A 20,758-nucleotide genomic window follows, 5' to 3' on the forward strand; every position below is an offset into this window, starting at 1 on the left:
GCCCTCGTCCTTCTTCCCTGTTACCAGAGAGCAGTGGATTTGTGGGGAACCATTTGCGCCTGCAGAGCACAAATGATAAATCCCCTGACTGATGACACAGCTGGAGCAAAGCTGCTGTTTATTTCCATGGCAACCAGTAGAATAGTGATTGCAGCTCTGGATGTGACCGAAGTATCAGACATGAGGATCGGTGGGCAGCACGGTGGCTCAGTGGTTAGCACGGTTTCTTTACAGCGCAGGGTTCACATTCCGCCCATGTCTGGAAGGAGCTTGCATGTTGTCCCGGTGTTTTCGGGGGCTTCTTTCAGTTACAGATAGGGAAGCCTCAGCCCGGACAGTATGGATGTCTGTACAGCGCTGCAGACTATGATGGTGCTACATAAGTAAATTAACACAATCAGTAGAATCTGGGTGCACATCCTGAGGGCTATGTGTGTGGTGGTCCGGTACGCTCTTCAGGTGTCAGTACAAGCAGCACACGCTGTGAGGGTGCCCAATGGGTCAGTGGTTCTAGTCATTCTAGCGTTTCACGCCATTGGCTCAGTCCTTTAGTCACCGCATCTCAATCCTGAGCATCCTCTAAAGCACCAAGAAAATGAGGATCTTAAAGTGACAAGAAAAAAAGATTGTAAGAAGCAAAAAGCGCTTCCTCCCCATAGACCCGGACATTGGTAAGAGGCAAGGGCAGCTCAGAACCTTCCCACTCCCGAATCCACAGGTGTCTTCTATTTTCATGAGAAACCTAAAATTACTGTAAGGACTACACAAGGGTCATCACATCTTCCACAGACAGGCAGCGTAATGCCTCAGTCACTGGACTAACGCAACTCTAGACACGAGAAGACCCACATCAAAGGAGAAAGAGATGTAGGAAAAAAGGACAAAGATCAAGATGATCACAAAGATCATAGACAACAAGAAGACCAAAGCACAAGACAGGAGAAGGATGACCAACGGGAAGATGGAGATGACCACAGGGATGAGAGACATCAGGAAGATCAAAGCACAAGACAGGAGAAGGATGACCAACAACAAGATGGCGATGATCACAGGGATGAGAGACATCAGGAAGATCACAGCACAAGACAGGAGAAGGATGACCAACAACAAGATGGCGATGATCACAGGGATGAGAGACATCAGGAAAATCGACACAAGACAGGAGAAGTTTGACCAACAAGAAGATGGAGATGACCACAGGGATCAGAGACATCAGGAAGATCGACACAAGACAGGAGAAGGATGACCAACAACAAGATGAAGCTGATCACAGGGATCAGAGACATCAGGAAGACCAACACACAAGACAGGAGAAGTTTGACCAACAACAAGATGGCGATGATCACAGGAATGAGAGACATCAGGAAGATCGACACAAGACAGGAGGAGGATGACCAACAACAAGATGGCGATGATCACAGGAATCATAGACGGCAAGAAGACCAACACACAAGACAGGAGGAGGATGACCAACAACAAGATGGAGATGACCACAGGGATCAGAGACATCAGGAAGATCGACACAAGACAGGAGAAGTTTGACCAACAACAAGATGGATATGACCACAGAGATCAGAGACATCAGGAAGATCGACACAAGACAGGAGGAGGATGACCAACAACAAGATGAAGCTGATCACAGGGATCAGAGACATCAGGAAGATCAACACAAGACAGGAGAAGGATGACCAACGGGAAGATGGAGATGACCACAGGGATCAGAGACATCAGGAAGATCGACACAAGACAGGAGAAGGATGACCAACAACAAGATGGAGATGACCATAGGGATCAGAGACATCAGGATGATCAAAACACAAGACAGGAGAAGGATGACCAACAACAAGATGGCGATGATCAAAGGAATCATAGACGGCAAGAGGACCAACACACAAGACAGGAGGAGGATGACCAACAACAAGATGGATATGACCACAGAGATCAGAGACATCAGGAAGATCGACACAAGACAGGAGGAGGATGACCAACAACAAGATGGATATGACCACAGGGATCAGAGACATCAGGAAGATTGACACAAGACGGGAGAAGGATGACCAACAACAAGATGGATATGACCATAGGGATCAGAGACATTAGGAAGATTGACACAAGACAGGAGAAGGATGACCAATAACAAGATGGAGATGACCACAGGGATCAGACACATCAGCAGAACCAACACACAAGACAGGAGAAGGATGACCAACAGGAAGATGGAGATGACCACTGGGGCCAGAGACATTAGGAAGACCAACACACAAGACAGGAGAAGGATGACCAACAGGAAGATGGAGATGAGCACTGGGGCCAGAGACATTAGGAAGACCAACACACAAGACAGGAGAAGGATGACCAATAACAAGATGGAGATGACCACAGGGATCAGAGACATCAGCAGAACCAACACACAAGACAGGTGGAGGATGATCAACAGGAAGATAGAGATGACCACAGGGACCAGAGACATGAGGAAGACCAACACACAAGACAGGAGAAGGATGACCAACAGGAAGATGGAGATGAGCACTGGGGCCAGAGACATTAGGAAGACCAACACACAAGACAGGAGAAGGATGACCAACAACAAGATGGAGATGACCATAGGGATCAGAGACATTAGGAAGACCAACACACAAGACAGGTGGAGGATGACCAACAGGAAGATAGAGATGACCACAGGGACCAGAGACATTAGGAAGATCGACACAAGACAGGAGAAGGATGACCAACAACAAGATGGATATGACCACAGATCAGAGACATCAGGAAGATCGACACAAGACAGGAGAAGTTTGACCAACAACAAGATGGATATGACCACAGAGATCAGAGACATCAGGAAGATCGACACAAGACAGGAGGAGGATGACCAACAACAAGATGAAGCTGATCACAGGGATCAGAGACATCAGGAAGACCAACACACAAGACAGGAGGAGGATGACCAACAACAAGATGGCGATGATCACAGGGATGAGAGACATCAGGAAGATCGACACAAGACAGGAGAAGTTTGACCAACAAGAAGATGGAGATGACCACAGGGATCAGAGACATCAGGAAGATCGACACAAGACAGGAGAAGGATGACAAACGGGAAGATGGAGATGACCACAGGGATCAGAGACATCAGGAAGATCGACACAAGACAGGAGAAGGATGACCAACAACAAGATGGAGATGACCATAGGGATCAGAGACATCAGGAAGATCAAAACACAAGACAGGAGAAGGATGACCAACAACAAGATGGCGATGATCACAGGAATCATAGACGGCAAGAAGACCAACACACAAAACAGGAGGAGGATGACCAACAACAAGATGGAGATGACCACAGGGATCAGAGACATCAGGAAGATCGACACAAGACGGGAGAAGGATGACCAACAACAAGATGGAGATGACCATAGGGATCAGAGACATTAGGAAGACCAACACACAAGACAGATGAAGGATGACCAATAACAAGATGGAGATGACCACAGGAATCAGAGATATCGGCAGAACCAACACACAAGACAGGTGGAGGATGACCAACAGGAAGATAGAGATGACCACAGGGACCAGAGACATGAGGAAGACCAACACACAAGACAGGAGAAGGATGATCAACAGGAAGATGGAGATGACCACTGGGGCCAGAGACATTAGGAAGACCAACACACAAGACAGGAGAAGGATGACCAACAACAAGATGGATATGACCACAGGGATCAGAGACATCAGGAAGATCGACACAAGACAGGAGAAGGATGACCAACAACAAGATGGAGATGACCATAGGGATCAGAGACATTAGGAAGACCAACACACAAGACAGGAGAAGGATGACCAACAGGAAGATGGAGATGAGCACTGGGGCCAGAGACATTAGGAAGACCAACACACAAGACAGGAGGAGGATGACCAACAACAAGATGGATATGACAACAGAGATCAGAGACATCAGGAAGATCGACACAAGACAGGAGGAGGATGACCAACAGGAAGATGGAGATGACCACAGGGATGAGAGACATCAGGAAGATCAACACAAGACAGGAGGAGGATGACCAACAACAAGATGGATATGACCACAGGGATCAGAGACATCAGGAAGATCGACACAAGACGGGAGAAGGATGACCAACAACAAGATGGATATGACCACAGGGATCAGAGACATCAGGAAGATCGACACAAGACGGGAGAAGGATGACCAACAACAAGATGGATATGACCACAGGGATCAGAGACATCAGGAAGATCGACACAAGACAGGAGAAGGATGACCAACAACAAGATGGAGATGACCATAGGGATCAGAGACATTAGGAAGACCAACACACAAGACAGGAGAAGGATGACCAACAGGAAGATGGAGATGACCACTGGGGCCAGAGACATTAGGAAGACCAACACACAAGACAGGAGAAGGATGACCAACAGGAAGATGGAGATGAGCACTGGGGCCAGAGACATTAGGAAGACCAACACACAAGACAGGAGAAGGATGACCAACAGGAAGATGGAGATGACCACAGGGATGAGAGACATCAGGAAGATCAACACACAAGACAGGAGAAGGATGACCAACAGGAAGATGGAGATGAGCACTGGGGCCAGAGACATTAGGAAGACCAACACACAAGACAGGAGAAGGATGACCAACAGGAAGATGGAGATGACCACTGGGGCCAGAGACATTAGGAAGACCAACACACAAGACAGGAGAAGGATGACCAACAGGAAGATGGAGATGAGCACTGGGGCCAGAGACATTAGGAAGACCAACACACAAGACAGGAGAAGGATGACCAACAGGAAGATGGAGATGACCACTGGGGCCAGAGACATTAGGAAGACCAACACACAAGACAGGAGAAGGATGACCAACAGGAAGATGGAGATGACCACTGGGGCCAGAGACATTAGGAAGACCAACACACAAGACAGGAGAAGGATGACCAACAGGAAGATGGAGATGAGCACTGGGGCCAGAGACATTAGGAAGACCAACACACAAGACAGGAGAAGGATGACCAACAGGAAGATGGAGATGACCACTGGGGCCAGAGACATTAGGAAGACCAACACACAAGACAGGAGAAGGATGACCAACAGGAAGATGGAGATGACCACAGGGATGAGAGACATCAGGAAGATCAACACACAAGACAGGTAGAGGATGACCAACAACAAGATGGCGATGATCACAGGAATCATAGACAGCAATAATACCAAAGCATAAGACAGGAGAAGGATGACCAACAACAAGATGGAGATAACCACAGGGATCAGAGATATTAGAAGGACCAACACACAAGACTGGTGGAGGATGACCAACAGGAAGATGGAGATGATCACAGGGAACAGAGACATCAGGAAGACCAACACACAAGACAGGAGAAGGATGAACAACAACAAGATCGAGATGACCACAGATCAGAGACATCAGGAAGATCGACACAAGACAGGAGGAGGATGACCAACAACAAGATGGAGATGACCACAGGGATCAGAGACATCAGCAGAACCAACACACAAGACAGGTGGAGGATGACCAACAGGAAGATAGAGATGACCACAGGGACCAGAGACATGAGGAAGACCAACACACAAGACAGGAGAAGGATGATCAACAGGAAGATGGAGATGACCACTGGGGCCAGAGACATTAGGAAGACCAACACACAAGACAGGAGAAGGATGACCAACAACAAGATGGATATGACCACAGGGATCAGAGACATCAGGAAGATCGACACAAGACAGGAGAAGGATGACCAACAAGAAGATGGAGATGACCACAGGGATCAGAGACATCAGGAAGATCGACACAAGACAGGAGAAGGATGACAAACGGGAAGATGGAGATGACCACAGGGACCAGAGACATGAGGAAGACCAACACACAAGACAGGAGAAGGATGACCAACAGGAAGATGGAGATGAGCACTGGGGCCAGAGACATTAGGAAGACCAACACACAAGACAGGAGGAGGATGACCAACAACAAGATGGATATGACAACAGAGATCAGAGACATCAGGAAGATCGACACAAGACAGGAGGAGGATGACCAACAGGAAGATGGAGATGACCACAGGGATCAGAGACATCAGGAAGATCGACACAAGACAGGAGGAGGATGACCAACAACAAGATGGAGATGACCACAGGGATCAGAGACATCAGCAGAACCAACACACAAGACAGGTGGAGGATGACCAACAGGAAGATAGAGATGACCACAGGGACCAGAGACATGAGGAAGACCAACACACAAGACAGGAGAAGGATGACCAACAGGAAGATGGAGATGACCACTGGGGCCAGAGACATTAGGAAGACCAACACACAAGACAGGAGAAGGATGACCAACAGGAAGATGGAGATGAGCACTGGGGCCAGAGACATTAGGAAGACCAACACACAAGACAGGAGAAGGATGACCAACAGGAAGATGGAGATGACCACAGGGATGAGAGACATCAGGAAGATCAACACAAGACAGGAGGAGGATGACCAACAACAAGATGAAGCTGATCACAGGGATCAGAGACGGCAAGAAGACCAACACACAAGAGAGGAGGAGGATGACCAATAACAAGATGGAGATGACCACAGGGATCAGAGACATCAGGAAGATCGACACAAGACAGGAGAAGTTTGACCAACAACAAGATGGATATGACAACAGAGATCAGAGACATCAGGAAGATCGACACAAGACAGGAGGAGGATGACCAACAGGAAGATGGAGATGACCACAGGGATCAGAGACATCAGGAAGATCGACACAAGACAGGAGGAGGATGACCAACAACAAGATGGATATGACCACAGGGATCAGAGACATTAGGAAGACCAACACACAAGACAGGGGGAGGATGAACAACAACAAGATCGAGATGATCACAGGGATCCTAGACAGCAAGAAGACCAACACACAAGACAGAAGCAGAATGACAATCAACACGATGGACAGAACCATAGGGAAAAGATACATCAGGAAGACCAACACACAAGACAGGGGGAGGATAACCAACAACAAGATGGAGATGACCACAGGGATCAGAGACATCAGGAAGACCAACACACAAGACAGGAGAAGGATGACCAACAACAAGATGGAGATGACCACAGGGATCAGAGACATCAGGAAGACCAACACACAAGACAGGAGGAGGATGACCAACGGGAAGATGAAGATGACCACAGTGATCAGAGACATCAGGAAGACCAACACAAGACAGAAGAAGGATGACCAATAACAAGATGGAGATGACCACAGGGATGAGAGACATCAGGAAGATCCACAAGCCAAGAGGAGGAAGACCAACAACAAGATGGAGAGGATTACAGGGACCAGAGACATCAAAAACACCAACACACAAGACAGGAGGAGGACCAACAACAAGATAAATATGACCACAGGGAACAGAAACATCAGGAAGATCGACACACAAGACAGGAGGAAGACCAATAACAAGATGGAGATGACCACAGGGACTCCGAAGACTCAAACCAAAGACAGGATGGAGAGAATTAACACAAATCACTCAAAGACGTGAAGACGATTGGGACAAACAGAACTGTTCTTTAATTCCCTGACCCAATGCTCTAGAAAATCTCTGGTTTTCATCCACATCCAATTCTCTGGGGAACATTTTTGTATATTTGGAAAAATGAAAAAAAATGTGATTTATTACAATAAAGTCAACACTAGTGACCAATGGCAGAGCCAGAAGACGTGGAGATGATCACTCTATATAATATATAATATACACGTGACATAGACCCCTCTGTGTGTAATGACTCTATATAATATATAATATACACGTGACATAGACCCCTCTGTGTGTAATGACTCTATATATTATATAATAAACACGTGATATAGATCCCTCTGTGTGTAATGACTCTATATAATATATAATAAACACGTGAAATAGATCCCTCTGTGTGTAATGACTCTATATAATATACACGTGACATAGACCCCTCTGTGTGTAATGAGTCTATATAATATATAATAAACACGTGAAATAGATCCCTCTGTGTGTAATGAGTCTATATAATATACACGTGACATAGACCCCTCTGTGTGTAATGACTCTATATAATATATAATAAACACGTGAAATAGATCCCTCTGTGTGTAATGAGTCTATATAATATACACGTGACATAGACCCCTCTGTGTGTAATGAGTCTATATAATATATAATAAACACGTGAAATAGATCCCTCTGTGTGTAATGACTCTATATAATATACACGTGACATAGACCCCTCTGTGTGTAATGACTCTATATAATATATAATAAACACGTGAAATAGATCCCTCTGTGTGTAATGAGTCTATATAATATACACGTGACATAGATCCCTCTGTGTCGAATGACTATATAATATACACGTGACATAGATCCCTCTGTGTGGAATGACTATATAATATACACGTGACATAGATTCCTCTGTGTGTAATGAGTCTATATAATATACATGTGACATAGATCCCTCTGTGTGTAATGAGTCTATATAATATACACGTGACATAGATCCCTCTGTGTGTAATGAGTCTATATAATATACATGTGACATAGATCCCTCTGTGTGTAATGAGTCTATATAATATACATGTGACATAGATCCCTCTGTGTGGAATGACTATATAATATACACGTGACATAGATCCCTCTGTGTGGAATGACTATATAATATACACGTGATATAGATCCCTCTGTGTGTAATGAGTCTATATAAATATACACGTGACATAGATTCCTCTGTGTGTAATGAGTCTATATAATATACATGTGACATAGATCCCTCTGTGTGTAATGAGTCTATATAATATACACGTGACATAGATCCCTCTGTGTGTAATGAGTCTATATAATATACATGTGACATAGATCCCTCTGTGTGTAATGGCTCTATATAATATACATGTGACATAGATCCCTCTGTGTGGAATGACTATATAATATACACGTGACATAGATCCCTCTGTGTGTAATGAGTCTATATAATATACATGTGACATAGATCCCTCTGTGTGGAATGACTATATAATATACACGTGATATAGATCCCTCTGTGTGTAATGAGTCTATATAATATACATGTGACATAGATCCCTCTGTGTGGAATGACTATATAATATACACGTGACATAGATCCCTCTGTGTGGAATGACTATATAATATACACGTGACATAGATTCCTCTGTGTGTAATGAGTCTATATAATATACATGTGACATAGATCCCTCTGTGTGTAATGAGTCTATATAATATACACGTGACATAGATCCCTCTGTGTGTAATGACTATATAATATACACGTGACATAGATTCCTCTGTGTGTAATGAGTCTATATAATATACACGTGACATAGATTCCTCTGTGTGTAATGAGTCTATATAATATACACGTGACATAGATCCCTCTGTGTGTAATGAGTCTATATAAATATACACGTGACATAGATCCCTCTGTGTGAAATGACTCTATATAATATAAAATATACACGTGAAATAGATCCCTCTGTGTGTAATGACTCTATATAATATATAATATACACGTGATATAGATCCCTCTGTGTGTAATGACTCTATATATTATATAATAAACACGTGAAATAGATCCCTGTGTATAATGACCCTATATAATATATAATAAACACGTGAAATAGATCCCTCTGTGTGTAATGACTCTATATAATATATAATAAACACGTGAAATAGATCCCTCTGTGTGTAATGACTCTATATAATATACACGTGACATAGATCCCTCTGTGTGTAATGACTCTATATAATATATAATATACAGGAATAGATCCCTCTGTGTGTAATGACTCTATATAATATACATGTGACATAGATCCCTCTGTGTGTAATGACTCTATATAATATACATGTGACATAGATCCCTCTGTGTGGAATGACTCTATATAATATACATGTGACATAGATCCCTCTGTGTGGAATGACTATATAATATACACGTGACATAGATCCCTCTGTGTGGAATGACTATATAATATACACGTGACATAGATTCCTCTGTGTGTAATGAGTCTATATAATATACACGTGACATAGATCCCTCTGTGTGAAATGACTCTATATAATAAATAGGAATAGATCCCTCTGTGTGGAATGACTATATAATATACATGTGACATAGATCCCTCTGTGTGTAATGAGTCTATATAATATACACGTGACATAGATCCCTCTGTGTGAAATGACTCTATATAATATAAAGGAATAGATCCCTCTGTGTGTAATGACTCTATATAATATACATGTGACATAGATCCCTCTGTGTGAAATGACTCTATATAATATACACGTGAGAGATTCCTCTGTGTGTAATGAGTCTATATAATATACACGTGACATAGATCCCTGTGTGTAATGAGTCTATATAATATACATGTGACATAGATCCCTCTGTGTGTAATGACTCTATATAATATATAGGAATAGATCCCTCTGTGTGTAATGACTCTATATAATATACATGTGACATAGATCCCTCTGTGTGTAATGACTCTATATAATATACATGTGACATAGATCCCTCTCTGTGTAATGACTCTATATAATATATAATATATAGGAATAGATCCCTCTGTGTGTAATGACTCTATATAATATATAGGAATAGATCCCTCTGTGTGTAATGACTCTATATAAGATACATGTGACATAGATCCCTCTGTGTGTAATGACTCTATATAATATATAATATAAAGGAATAGATCCCTCTGTGTGTAATGACTCTATCTAATATATAATATATAGGAATAGATCCCTCTGTGTGTAATGACTCTATATAAGATACATGTGACATAGATCCCTCTGTGTGTAATGACTCTATATAATATACATGTGACATAGATCCCTCTCTGTGTAATGACTATATAATATACATGTGACATAGATCCCTCTGTGCGTAATGACTCTATATAATATATAATATATAGGAATAGATCCCTCTGTGTGTAATGACTCTATATAATATATAGGAATAGATCCCTCTGTGCGTAATGACTCTATATAATATATAATATATAGGGATAGATCCCTCTGTGTGTAATGACTCTATATAATATATAATATATAGGGATAGATCCCTCTGTGTGTAATGACTCTATATAATATACACGTGACATAGTTCCCTCTGTGTGGAATGACTCCGGCTTCCGGTGATGCCTCCTGCAGTCTGTGGGGGGCGACTTCCACGAGAACATGGAAGAAAAAAAATATTTTTACAATCCGAAGAAATTGCAGTTTAATTTGGAATCAATCTTGGGCTTTTAACCTGTAATTCTCAGAAGAGATTATGAAGATTTCCGAGTTTTCGCTTGTTTTGGAGCTGGACCTCAGTATGGGGACGTCTGCGCTGCTCCATCAGCAGAAGGTGCTCCGCCATACGGGCGGTTGTCAGGTGGAGGACGCGCAGATGTCCGGTAACCCATCATCTTTATGGTGCTTTATGGGTTGAAAGCAGAAGATGGCGGATTAGTGGCGGCAGTTCCATTAGATTCCAGTGTTCACCATGGCCAGAATGATGGACATTATGACGATGCCCCTCGCCACCTCGGCCCACCACAGTCTACCAGATTGTAAGGACCACACTAATGGTGCCCAGGACTAATCCGAGAGGCCCAGGCCTTTATATACATGAATGACCGCCACCATTCGGAGATTGTTTTCTCCCAAGGATGAATGTGGATGATGGCCCAGGAGTGGATTCCAGCGAGGGCGAACACCGGAGGCAGTGGAGCCGCTCTTAGTCGGGTTAGTCCTTTTAAATACCTTTGATTAAGAGTTTAGCGGTAGATGTGAGGGCGCCGGCTTTAAAGGTGACTACGCCAGAGTCATTGGTCCCCAGGTTTTTTAGGGTTAAGGTGTGGACTCTGCCTCTGTGCACTGAGATCTCGTTCATGGGGCTGTTCTGCAGCGGAGAACCATCGAGCCACCACTGCACGTTCCACACATCCGGGCCGGACAGCTCACAGGAGAACGTGGCCGTCTCCCCCGCAAAGACATCCGTGTTCTTTAAGCCCGTCACTACCTCTAAGTCACTCTCTGTGAGGATTCCCGGGACCGAGGAGAGAAATGAGACAGTGTCATCAAATATAGACAGGACGAAGGACGAGAGGATATGGGCCAATCCTACCAGAACCGGCCGAGCAGGCAAAACCCAACGGCTGAAAATAGACAGTTACTCTCTGTGAGGATTCCCGGGACCGAGGAGAGAAATGAGAGAGAGTCATCAAATATAGACAGGACGAAGGACGAGAGGATATGGGCCAATCCTACCAGAACCGGCCGAGCAGCCAGAACCCAACGGCTGAAAATAGACAGTTACTCTCTGTGAGGATTCCCGGGACCGAGGAGAGAAATGAGACAGTGTCATCAAATATAGACAGGACGAAGGACGAGAGGATATGGGCCAATCCTACCAGAACCGGCCGAGCAGGCAGAACCCAACGGCTGAAAATAGACAGTCACTCTCTGTGAGGATTCCCGGGACCGAGGAGAGAAATGAGAGAGTGTCATCAAATATAGACAGGACGAAGAACGAGAGGATATGGGCCAATCCTACCAGAACCGGCCGAGCAGCCAGAACCCAACGGCTGAAAATAGACAGTTACTCTCTGTGAGGATTCCCGGGACCGAGGAGAGAAATGAGAGAGAGTCATCAAATATAGACAGGACGAAGGACGAGAGGATATGGGCCAATCCTACCAGAACCGGCCGAGCAGGCAAAACCCAACGGCTGAAAATAGACAGTTACTCTCTGTGAGGATTCCCGGGACCGAGGAGAGAAATGAGAGAGTGTCATCAAATATAGACAGGACGAAGGACGAGAGGATATGGGCCAATCCTACCAGAACCGGCCGAGCAGGCAGAACCCAACGGCTGAAAATAGACAGTTACTCTCTGTGAGGATTCCCGGGACCGAGGAGAGAAATGAGAGAGTGTCATCAAATATAGACAGGACGAAGAACGAGAGGATATGGGCCAATCCTACCAGAACCGGCCGGCAGAGCAGAACCCAACGGCTGAAAATAGACAGTTACTCTCTGTGAGGATTCCCGGGACCGAGGAGAGAAATGAGACAGTGTCATCAAATATAGACAGGACGAAGGACGAGAGGATATGGGCCAATCCTACCAGAACCGGCCGGCAGAGCAGAACCCAACGGCTGAAAATAGACAGTTACTCTCTGTGAGGATTCCCGGGACCGAGGAGAGAAATGAGAGAGAGTCATCAAATATAGACAGGACGAAGGACGAGAGGAAATGGGCCAATCCTACCAGAACCGGCCGAGCAGGCAGAACCCAACGGCTGAAAATAGACAGTTACTCTCTGTGAGGATTCCCGGGACCGAGGAGAGAAATGAGACAGTGTCATCAAATATAGACAGGACGAAGAACGAGAGGATATGGGCCAATCCTACCAGAACCGGCCGAGCAGCCAGAACCCAACGGCTGAAAATAGACAGTTACTCTCTGTGAGGATTCCCGGGACCGAAGAGAGAAATGAGAGAGTGTCATCAAATATAGACAGGACAAAGGACGAGAGGATATGGGCCAATCCTACCAGAACCGGCCGAGCAGCCAGAACCCAACGGCTGAAAATAGACAGTCACTCTCTGTGAGGATTCCCGGGACCGAGGAGAGAAATGAGACAGTGTCATCAAATATAGACAGGACGAAGAACGAGAGGATATGGGCCAATCCTACCAGAACCAGCCGAGCAGGCAGAACCCAACGGCTGAAAATAGACAGTCACTCTCTGTGAGGATTCCCGGGACCGAGGAGAGAAATGAGAGAGAGTCATCAAATATAGACAGGACGAAGGACGAGAGGATATGGGCCAATCCTACCAGAACCGGCCGAGCAGGCAGAACCCAACGGCTGAAAATAGACAGTCACTCTCTGTGAGGATTCCCGGGACCGAGGAGAGAAATGAGACAGTGTCATCAAATATAGACAGGACGAAGAACGAGAGGATATGGGCCAATCCTACCAGAACCGGCCGAGCAGAACCCAACGGCTGAAAATAGACAGTTACTCTCTGTGAGGATTCCCGGGACCGAGGAGAGAAATGAGAGAGAGTCATCAAATATAGACAGGACGAAGAACGAGAGGATATGGGCCAATCCTACCAGAACCGGCAGAGCAGGCAGAACCCAACGGCTGAAAATAGACAGTCACTCTCTGTGAGGATTCCCGGGACCGAGGAGAGAAATGAGACAGTGTCATCAAATATAGACAGGACGAAGAACGAGAGGATATGGGCCAATCCTACCAGAACCGGCCGAGCAGCGAGAACCCAACGGCTGAAAATAGACAGTTACTCTCTGTGAGGATTCCCGGGACCGAGGAGAGAAATGAGACAGTGTCATCAAATATAGACAGGACGAAGGACGAGAGGATATGGGCCAATCCTACCAGAACCGGCCGAGCAGAACCCAACGGCTGAAAATAGACAGTCACTCTCTGTGAGGATTCCCGGGACCGAGGAGAGAAATGAGACAGTGTCATCAAATATAGACAGGACGAAGAACGAGAGGATATGGGCCAATCCTACCAGAACCGGCCGAGCAGGCAGAACCCAACGGCTGAAAATAGACAGTTACTCTCTGTGAGGATTCCCGGGACCGAGGAGAGAAATGAGACAGTGTCATCAAATATAGACAGGACGAAGGACGAGAGGATATGGGCCAATCCTACCAGAACCGGCCGAGCAGGCAAAACCCAATGGCTGAAAATAGACCGACTGCTATAGAAACATTCATACCGGCCGGACAGACCCCTATAGACTGCCCATAGAAAGCCCCAGACCACTATAGACCGCCCATAGAAAGCCCCAGACCACTATAGACCGCCCATAGACACCACCAGACCACTATAGACCGCCCATAGACACCACCAGACCACTATAGACCGCCCATAGACACCACCAGACCACTATAGACCGCCCATAGACACCACCAGACCACTATAGACCGCCCATAGACACCACCAGACCACTATAGACTGCCCATAGACACCACCAGACCACTATAGACTGCCCATAGACACCACCAGACCACTATAGACCGCCCATAGACACCACCAGACCACTATAGACCGCCCATAGACACCACCAGACCACTATAGACCGCCCATAGACACCACCAGACCACTATAGACCGCTCATAGACACCACCAGACCACTATAGACTGCCCATAGACACCACCAGACCACAATACACCGCCCATAGACACCACCAGACCACTATAGACTGCCCATAGACACCACCAGACCACTATAGATCGCCCATAGACACCACCAGACCACTATAGACCGCCCATAGACACCACCAGACCACTATAGACCGCCCATAGACACCACCAGACCACTATAGACTGTCCATAGACACCACCAGACCACTATAGACTGCCCATAGACACCACCAGACCACTATAGACTGCCCATAGACACCACCAGACCACTATAGATCGCCCATAGACACCACCAGACCACTATAGACCGCCCATAGACACCACCAGACCACTATAGATCGCCCATAGACACCACCAGACCACTATAGACCGCCCATAGACACCACCAGACCACTATAGACCGCCCATAGACACCACCAGACCACTATAGACCGCCCATAGACACCACCAGACCACTATAGACCGCCCATAGACACCACCAGACCACTATAGACCGCCCATAGACGCCACCAGACCACTATAGACTGCCCATAGACACCACCAGACCACAATACACCGCCCATAGACACCACCAGACCACTATAGACCGCCCATAGACACCACCAGACCACAATACACCGCCCATAGACACCACCAGACCACTATAGACCGCCCATAGACACCACCAGACCACTATAGACTGCCCATAGACACCACCAGACCACTATAGACTGCCCATAGACACCACCAGACCACAATACACCGCCCATAGACACCACCAGACCACTATAGACTGCCCATAGACACCACCAGACCACTATAGATCGCCCATAGACACCACCAGACCACTATACACCGCCCATAGACACCACCAGACCACAATACACCGCCCATAGACACCACCAGACCACAATACACCGCCCATAGACACCACCAGACCACTATAGACCGTCCATAGATACCACCAGACCACTATACACCGCCCATAAACACCACCAGACCACTATAGACCGCCCATAGACACCACCAGACCACTATAGACCGCCCATAGACGCCACCAGACCACTATAGACTGCCCATAGACACCACCAGACCACTATAGATCGTCCATAGACACCACCAGACCACTATACACCGCCCATAGACTCCACCAAACCACTATAGACAGCCCATAGACACCACCAGACCACTATACACCGCCCATAAACACCACCAGACCACTATAGACCGCCCATAGACACCACCAGACCACTATACACTGCCCATAGACACCACCAGACCACTATAGACCGTCCATAGACACCACCAGACCACTATAGACCGCCCATAAACACCACCAGACCACTATAGACCGCCCATAGACACCACCAGACCATTATAGACCGCCCATAGACACCACGAGACCACTATACACCGCCCATAGACTCCACCAGACCACTATAGACTGCCCATAAACATCACCAGACCATCAGGACTCCTCTCCCATTTAGGGTTCGCTTACACCAGGGGGCGCTCAGTGTGATCTACATAGGTCAGTGGAGTGTGCCCTCATCTATACTGACAGCAGGGGGCGCTCAGTGTGATCTACATAGGTCAGTGGGGTGAGCCCTCATCTATACTGACAGCAGGGGGCGCTCAGTGTGATCTACATAGGTCAGTGGGGTGTGCCTCATCTATACTGACAGCAGGGGGCGCTCAGTGTGATCTACATAGGTCAGTGGGGTGTGCCTCATCTATACTGACAGCAGGGGGCGCTCAGTGTGATCTACATAGGTCAGTGGGGTGTGCCCTCATCTATACTGACAGCAGGGGGCGCTCAGTGTGATCTACATAGGTCAGTGGGGTGTGCCTCATCTATACTGACAGCAGGGGGCGCTCAGTGTGATCTACATAGATCAGTGGGGTGTGCCCTCATCTATACTGACAGCAGGGGGCGCTCAGTGTGATCTACATAGGTCAGTGGGGTGTGCCTCATCTATACTGACAGCAGGGGGCGCTCAGTGTGATCTACATAGGTCAGTGGGGTGTGCCCTCATCTATACTGACAGCAGGGGGCGCTCAGTGTGATCTACATAGGTCAGTGGGGTGTGCCCTCATCTATACTGACAGCAGGGGGCGCTCAGTGTGATCTACATAGGTCAGTGGGGTGAGCCCTCATCTATACTGACAGCAGGGGGCGCTCAGTGTGATCTACATAGGTCAGTGGGGTGTGCCCTCATCTATACTGACACCAGGGGGCGCTCAGTGTGATCTACATAGGTCAGTGGGGTGTGCCCTCATCTATACTGACAGCAGGGGGCGCTCAGTGTGCTCTACATAGGTCAGTGAAGTGTGCCCTCATCTATACTGACAGCAGGGGGCGCTCAGTGTGATCTACATAGGTCAGTGGGGTGTGCCCTCATCTATACTGACAGCAGGGGGCGCTCAGTGTGATCTACATAGGTCAGTGGGGTGTGCCCTCATCTGTACTGACAGCAGGGGGCGCTCAGTGTGATCTACATAGGTCAGTGGGGTAAGCCCTCATCTATACTGACAGCAGGGGGCGCTCAGTGTGATCTACATAGGTCAGTGGGGTGAGCCCTCATCTATACTGACAGCAGGGGGCGCTCAGTGTGATCTACATAGGTCAGTGGGGTGTGCCCTCATCTATACTGACACCAGGGGGCGCTCAGTGTGATCTACATAGGTCAGTGGGGTGTGCCCTCATCTATACTGACAGCAGGGGGCGCTCAGTGTGATCTATCTAGGTCAGTGGGGTGAGCCCTCATCTATACTGACAGCAGGGGGCGCTCAGTGTGATCTACATAGGTCAGTGGGGTGTGCCCTCATCTATACTGACAGCAGGGGGCGCTCAGTGTGATCTACATAGGTCAGTGGGGTGTGCCCTCATCTATACTGACAGCAGGGGGCGCTCAGTGTGATCTATCTAGGTCAGTGGGGTGTGCCCTCATCTATACTGACAGCAGGGGGCGCTCAGTGTGATCTACATAGGTCAGTGGGGTGTGCCCTCATCTATACTGACAGCAGGGGGCGCTCAGTGTGATCTACATAGGTCAGTGGGGTGTGCCCTCATCTATACTGACACCAGGGGGCGCTCAGTGTGATCTACATAGGTCAGTGGGGTGTGCCCTCATCTATACTGACAGCAGGGGGCGCTCAGTGTTATCTACATAGGTCAGTGGGGTGTGCCCTCATCTATACTGACAGCAGGGGGCGCTCAGTGTGATCTACATAGGTCAGTGGGGTGTGCCCTCATCTATACTGACAGCAGGGGGCGCTCAGTGTGATCTACATAGGTCAGTGGGGTGTGCCCTCATCTATACTGACAGCAGGGGGCGCTCAGTGTGCTCTACATAGGTCAGTGGGGTGTGCCCTCATCTATACTGACACCAGGGGGCGCTCAGTGTGATCTACATAGGTCAGTGGGGTGTGCCCTCATCTATACTGACAGCAGGGGGCGCTCAGTGTGATCTACATAGGTCAGTGGGGTGTGCCCTCATCTATACTGACACCAGGGGGCGCTCAGTGTGATCTACATAGGTCAGTGGGGTGACCCCTCATCTATACTGACAGCAGGGGGCGCTCAGTGTGATCTACATAGGTCAGTGGGGTGAGCCCTCATCTATACTGACAGCAGGGGGTGCTCAGTGTGATCTACATAGGTCAATGGGGTGTGCCCTATCTATACTGACAGCAGGGGGCGCTCAGTGTGATCTACATAGGTCAGTGGGGTGTGCCCTCATCTATACTGACAGCAGGGGGCGCTCAGTGTGATCTACATAGGTCAGTGGAGTGTGCCCTCATCTATACTGACAGCAGGGGGCGCTCAGTGTGATCTACATAGGTCAGTGGGGTGTGCCCTCATCTATACTGACAGCAGGGGGCGCTCAGTATGATCTACATAGGTCAGTGGGGTGTGCCCTCATCTATACTGACAGCAGGGGGCGCTCAGTGTGATCTACATAGGTCAGTGGGGTGTGCCCTCATCTATACTGACAGCAGGGGGCGCTCAGTGTTATCTACATAGGTCAGTGGGGTGTGCCCTATCTATACTGACAGCAGGGGGCGCTCAGTGTTATCTACATAGGTCAGTGGGGTGAGCCCTCATCTATACTGACAGCAGGGGGCGCTCAGTGTGATCTACATAGGTCAGTGGGGTGAGCCCTCATCTATACTGACAGCAGGGGGCGCTCAGTGTTATCTACATAGGTCAGTGGGGTGTGCCCTCATCTATACTGACAGCAGGGGGCGCTCAGTGTGATCTACATAGGTCAGTGGGGTGAGCCCTCATCTATACTGACAGCAGGGGGCGCTCAGTGTAATCTACATAGGTCAGTGGGGTGACCCCTCATCTATACTGACAGCAGGGGGCGCTCAGTGTGATCTACATAGGTCAGTGGGGTGTGCCCTCATCTATACTGACAGCAGGGGGCGCTCAGTGTGATCTACATAGGTCAGTGGGGTGAGCCCTCATCTATACTGACAGCAGGGGGCGCTCAGTGTGATCTACATAGGTCAGTGGGGTGACCCCTCATCTATACTGACAGCAGGGGGCGCTCAGTGTGCTCTACATAGGTCAGTGGGGTGTGCCCTATCTATACTGACAGCAGGGGGCGCTCAGTGTGATCTACATAGGTCAGTGGGGTGTGCCCTCATCTATACTGACAGCAGGGGGCGCTCAGTGTGATCTACATAGGTCAGTGGGGTGAGCCCTCATCTATACTGACACCAGGGGGCGCTCAGTGTGATCTACATAGGTCAGTGGAGTGTGCCCTATCTATACTGACAGCAGGGGGCGCTCAGTGTGATCTATCTAGGTCAGTGGGGTGAGCCCTCATCTATACTGACAGCAGGGGGCGCTCAGTGTGCTCTACATAGGTCAGTGGAGTGTGCCCTATCTATACTGACAGCAGGGGGCGCTCAGTGTGATCTACATAGGTCAGTGGGGTGAGCCCTCATCTATACTGACAGCAGGGGGTGCTCAGTGTGATCTACATAGGTCAGTGGGGTGACCCCTCATCTATACTGACAGCAGGGGGCGCTCAGTGTGCTCTACATAGGTCAGTGGGGTGTGCCCTATCTATACTGACAGCAGGGGGCGCTCAGTGTGATCTACATAGGTCAGTGGGGTGTGCCCTCATCTATACTGACACCAGGGGGCGCTCAGTGTGATCTACATAGGTCAGTGGGGTGTGCCCTCATCTATACTGACACCAGGGGGCGCTCAGTGTGATCTACATAGGTCAGTGGGGTGACCCCTCATCTATACTGACAGCAGGGGGCGCTCAGTGTGATCTACATAGGTCAGTGGGGTGACCCCTCATCTATACTGACAGCAGGGGGCGCTCAGTGTGCTCTACATAGGTCAGTGGGGTGTGCCCTATCTATACTGACAGCAGGGGGCGCTCAGTGTGATCTACATAGGTCAGTGGGGTGTGCCCTCATCTATACTGACAGCAGGGGGCGCTCAGTGTGATCTATCTAGGTCAGTGGGGTGAGCCCTCATCTATACTGACACCAGGGGGC

At 47.9% G+C, this 20,758-nt stretch overlaps 1 protein-coding gene across 19 annotated transcripts in view; it reads right to left on the bottom strand.

The window, feature by feature from the left end:
- The window catches only part of OBSCN (obscurin, cytoskeletal calmodulin and titin-interacting RhoGEF), an 882,373-nt gene that overhangs the window by 452,836 nt on the left and 408,779 nt on the right, over nt 1-20,758 (bottom strand). For 15 of the 19 annotated variants that reach the window (XM_075315914.1, XM_075315911.1, XM_075315913.1 and 12 more), the window contains one exon: nt 11,829-12,101. The exons of the other annotated variants lie outside the window; for them this stretch is intronic. In XM_075315914.1, coding sequence (XP_075172029.1) covers nt 11,829-12,101 — 273 coding nt within the window. The remainder of the gene's footprint in view (nt 1-11,828; nt 12,102-20,758) is intronic. 19 annotated transcript variants of the gene reach the window in all.

This window comes from Anomaloglossus baeobatrachus, chromosome 6 (genome assembly GCF_048569485.1).
Source record: "Anomaloglossus baeobatrachus isolate aAnoBae1 chromosome 6, aAnoBae1.hap1, whole genome shotgun sequence".
Lineage (NCBI taxonomy): Eukaryota > Metazoa > Chordata > Amphibia > Anura > Aromobatidae > Anomaloglossus > Anomaloglossus baeobatrachus.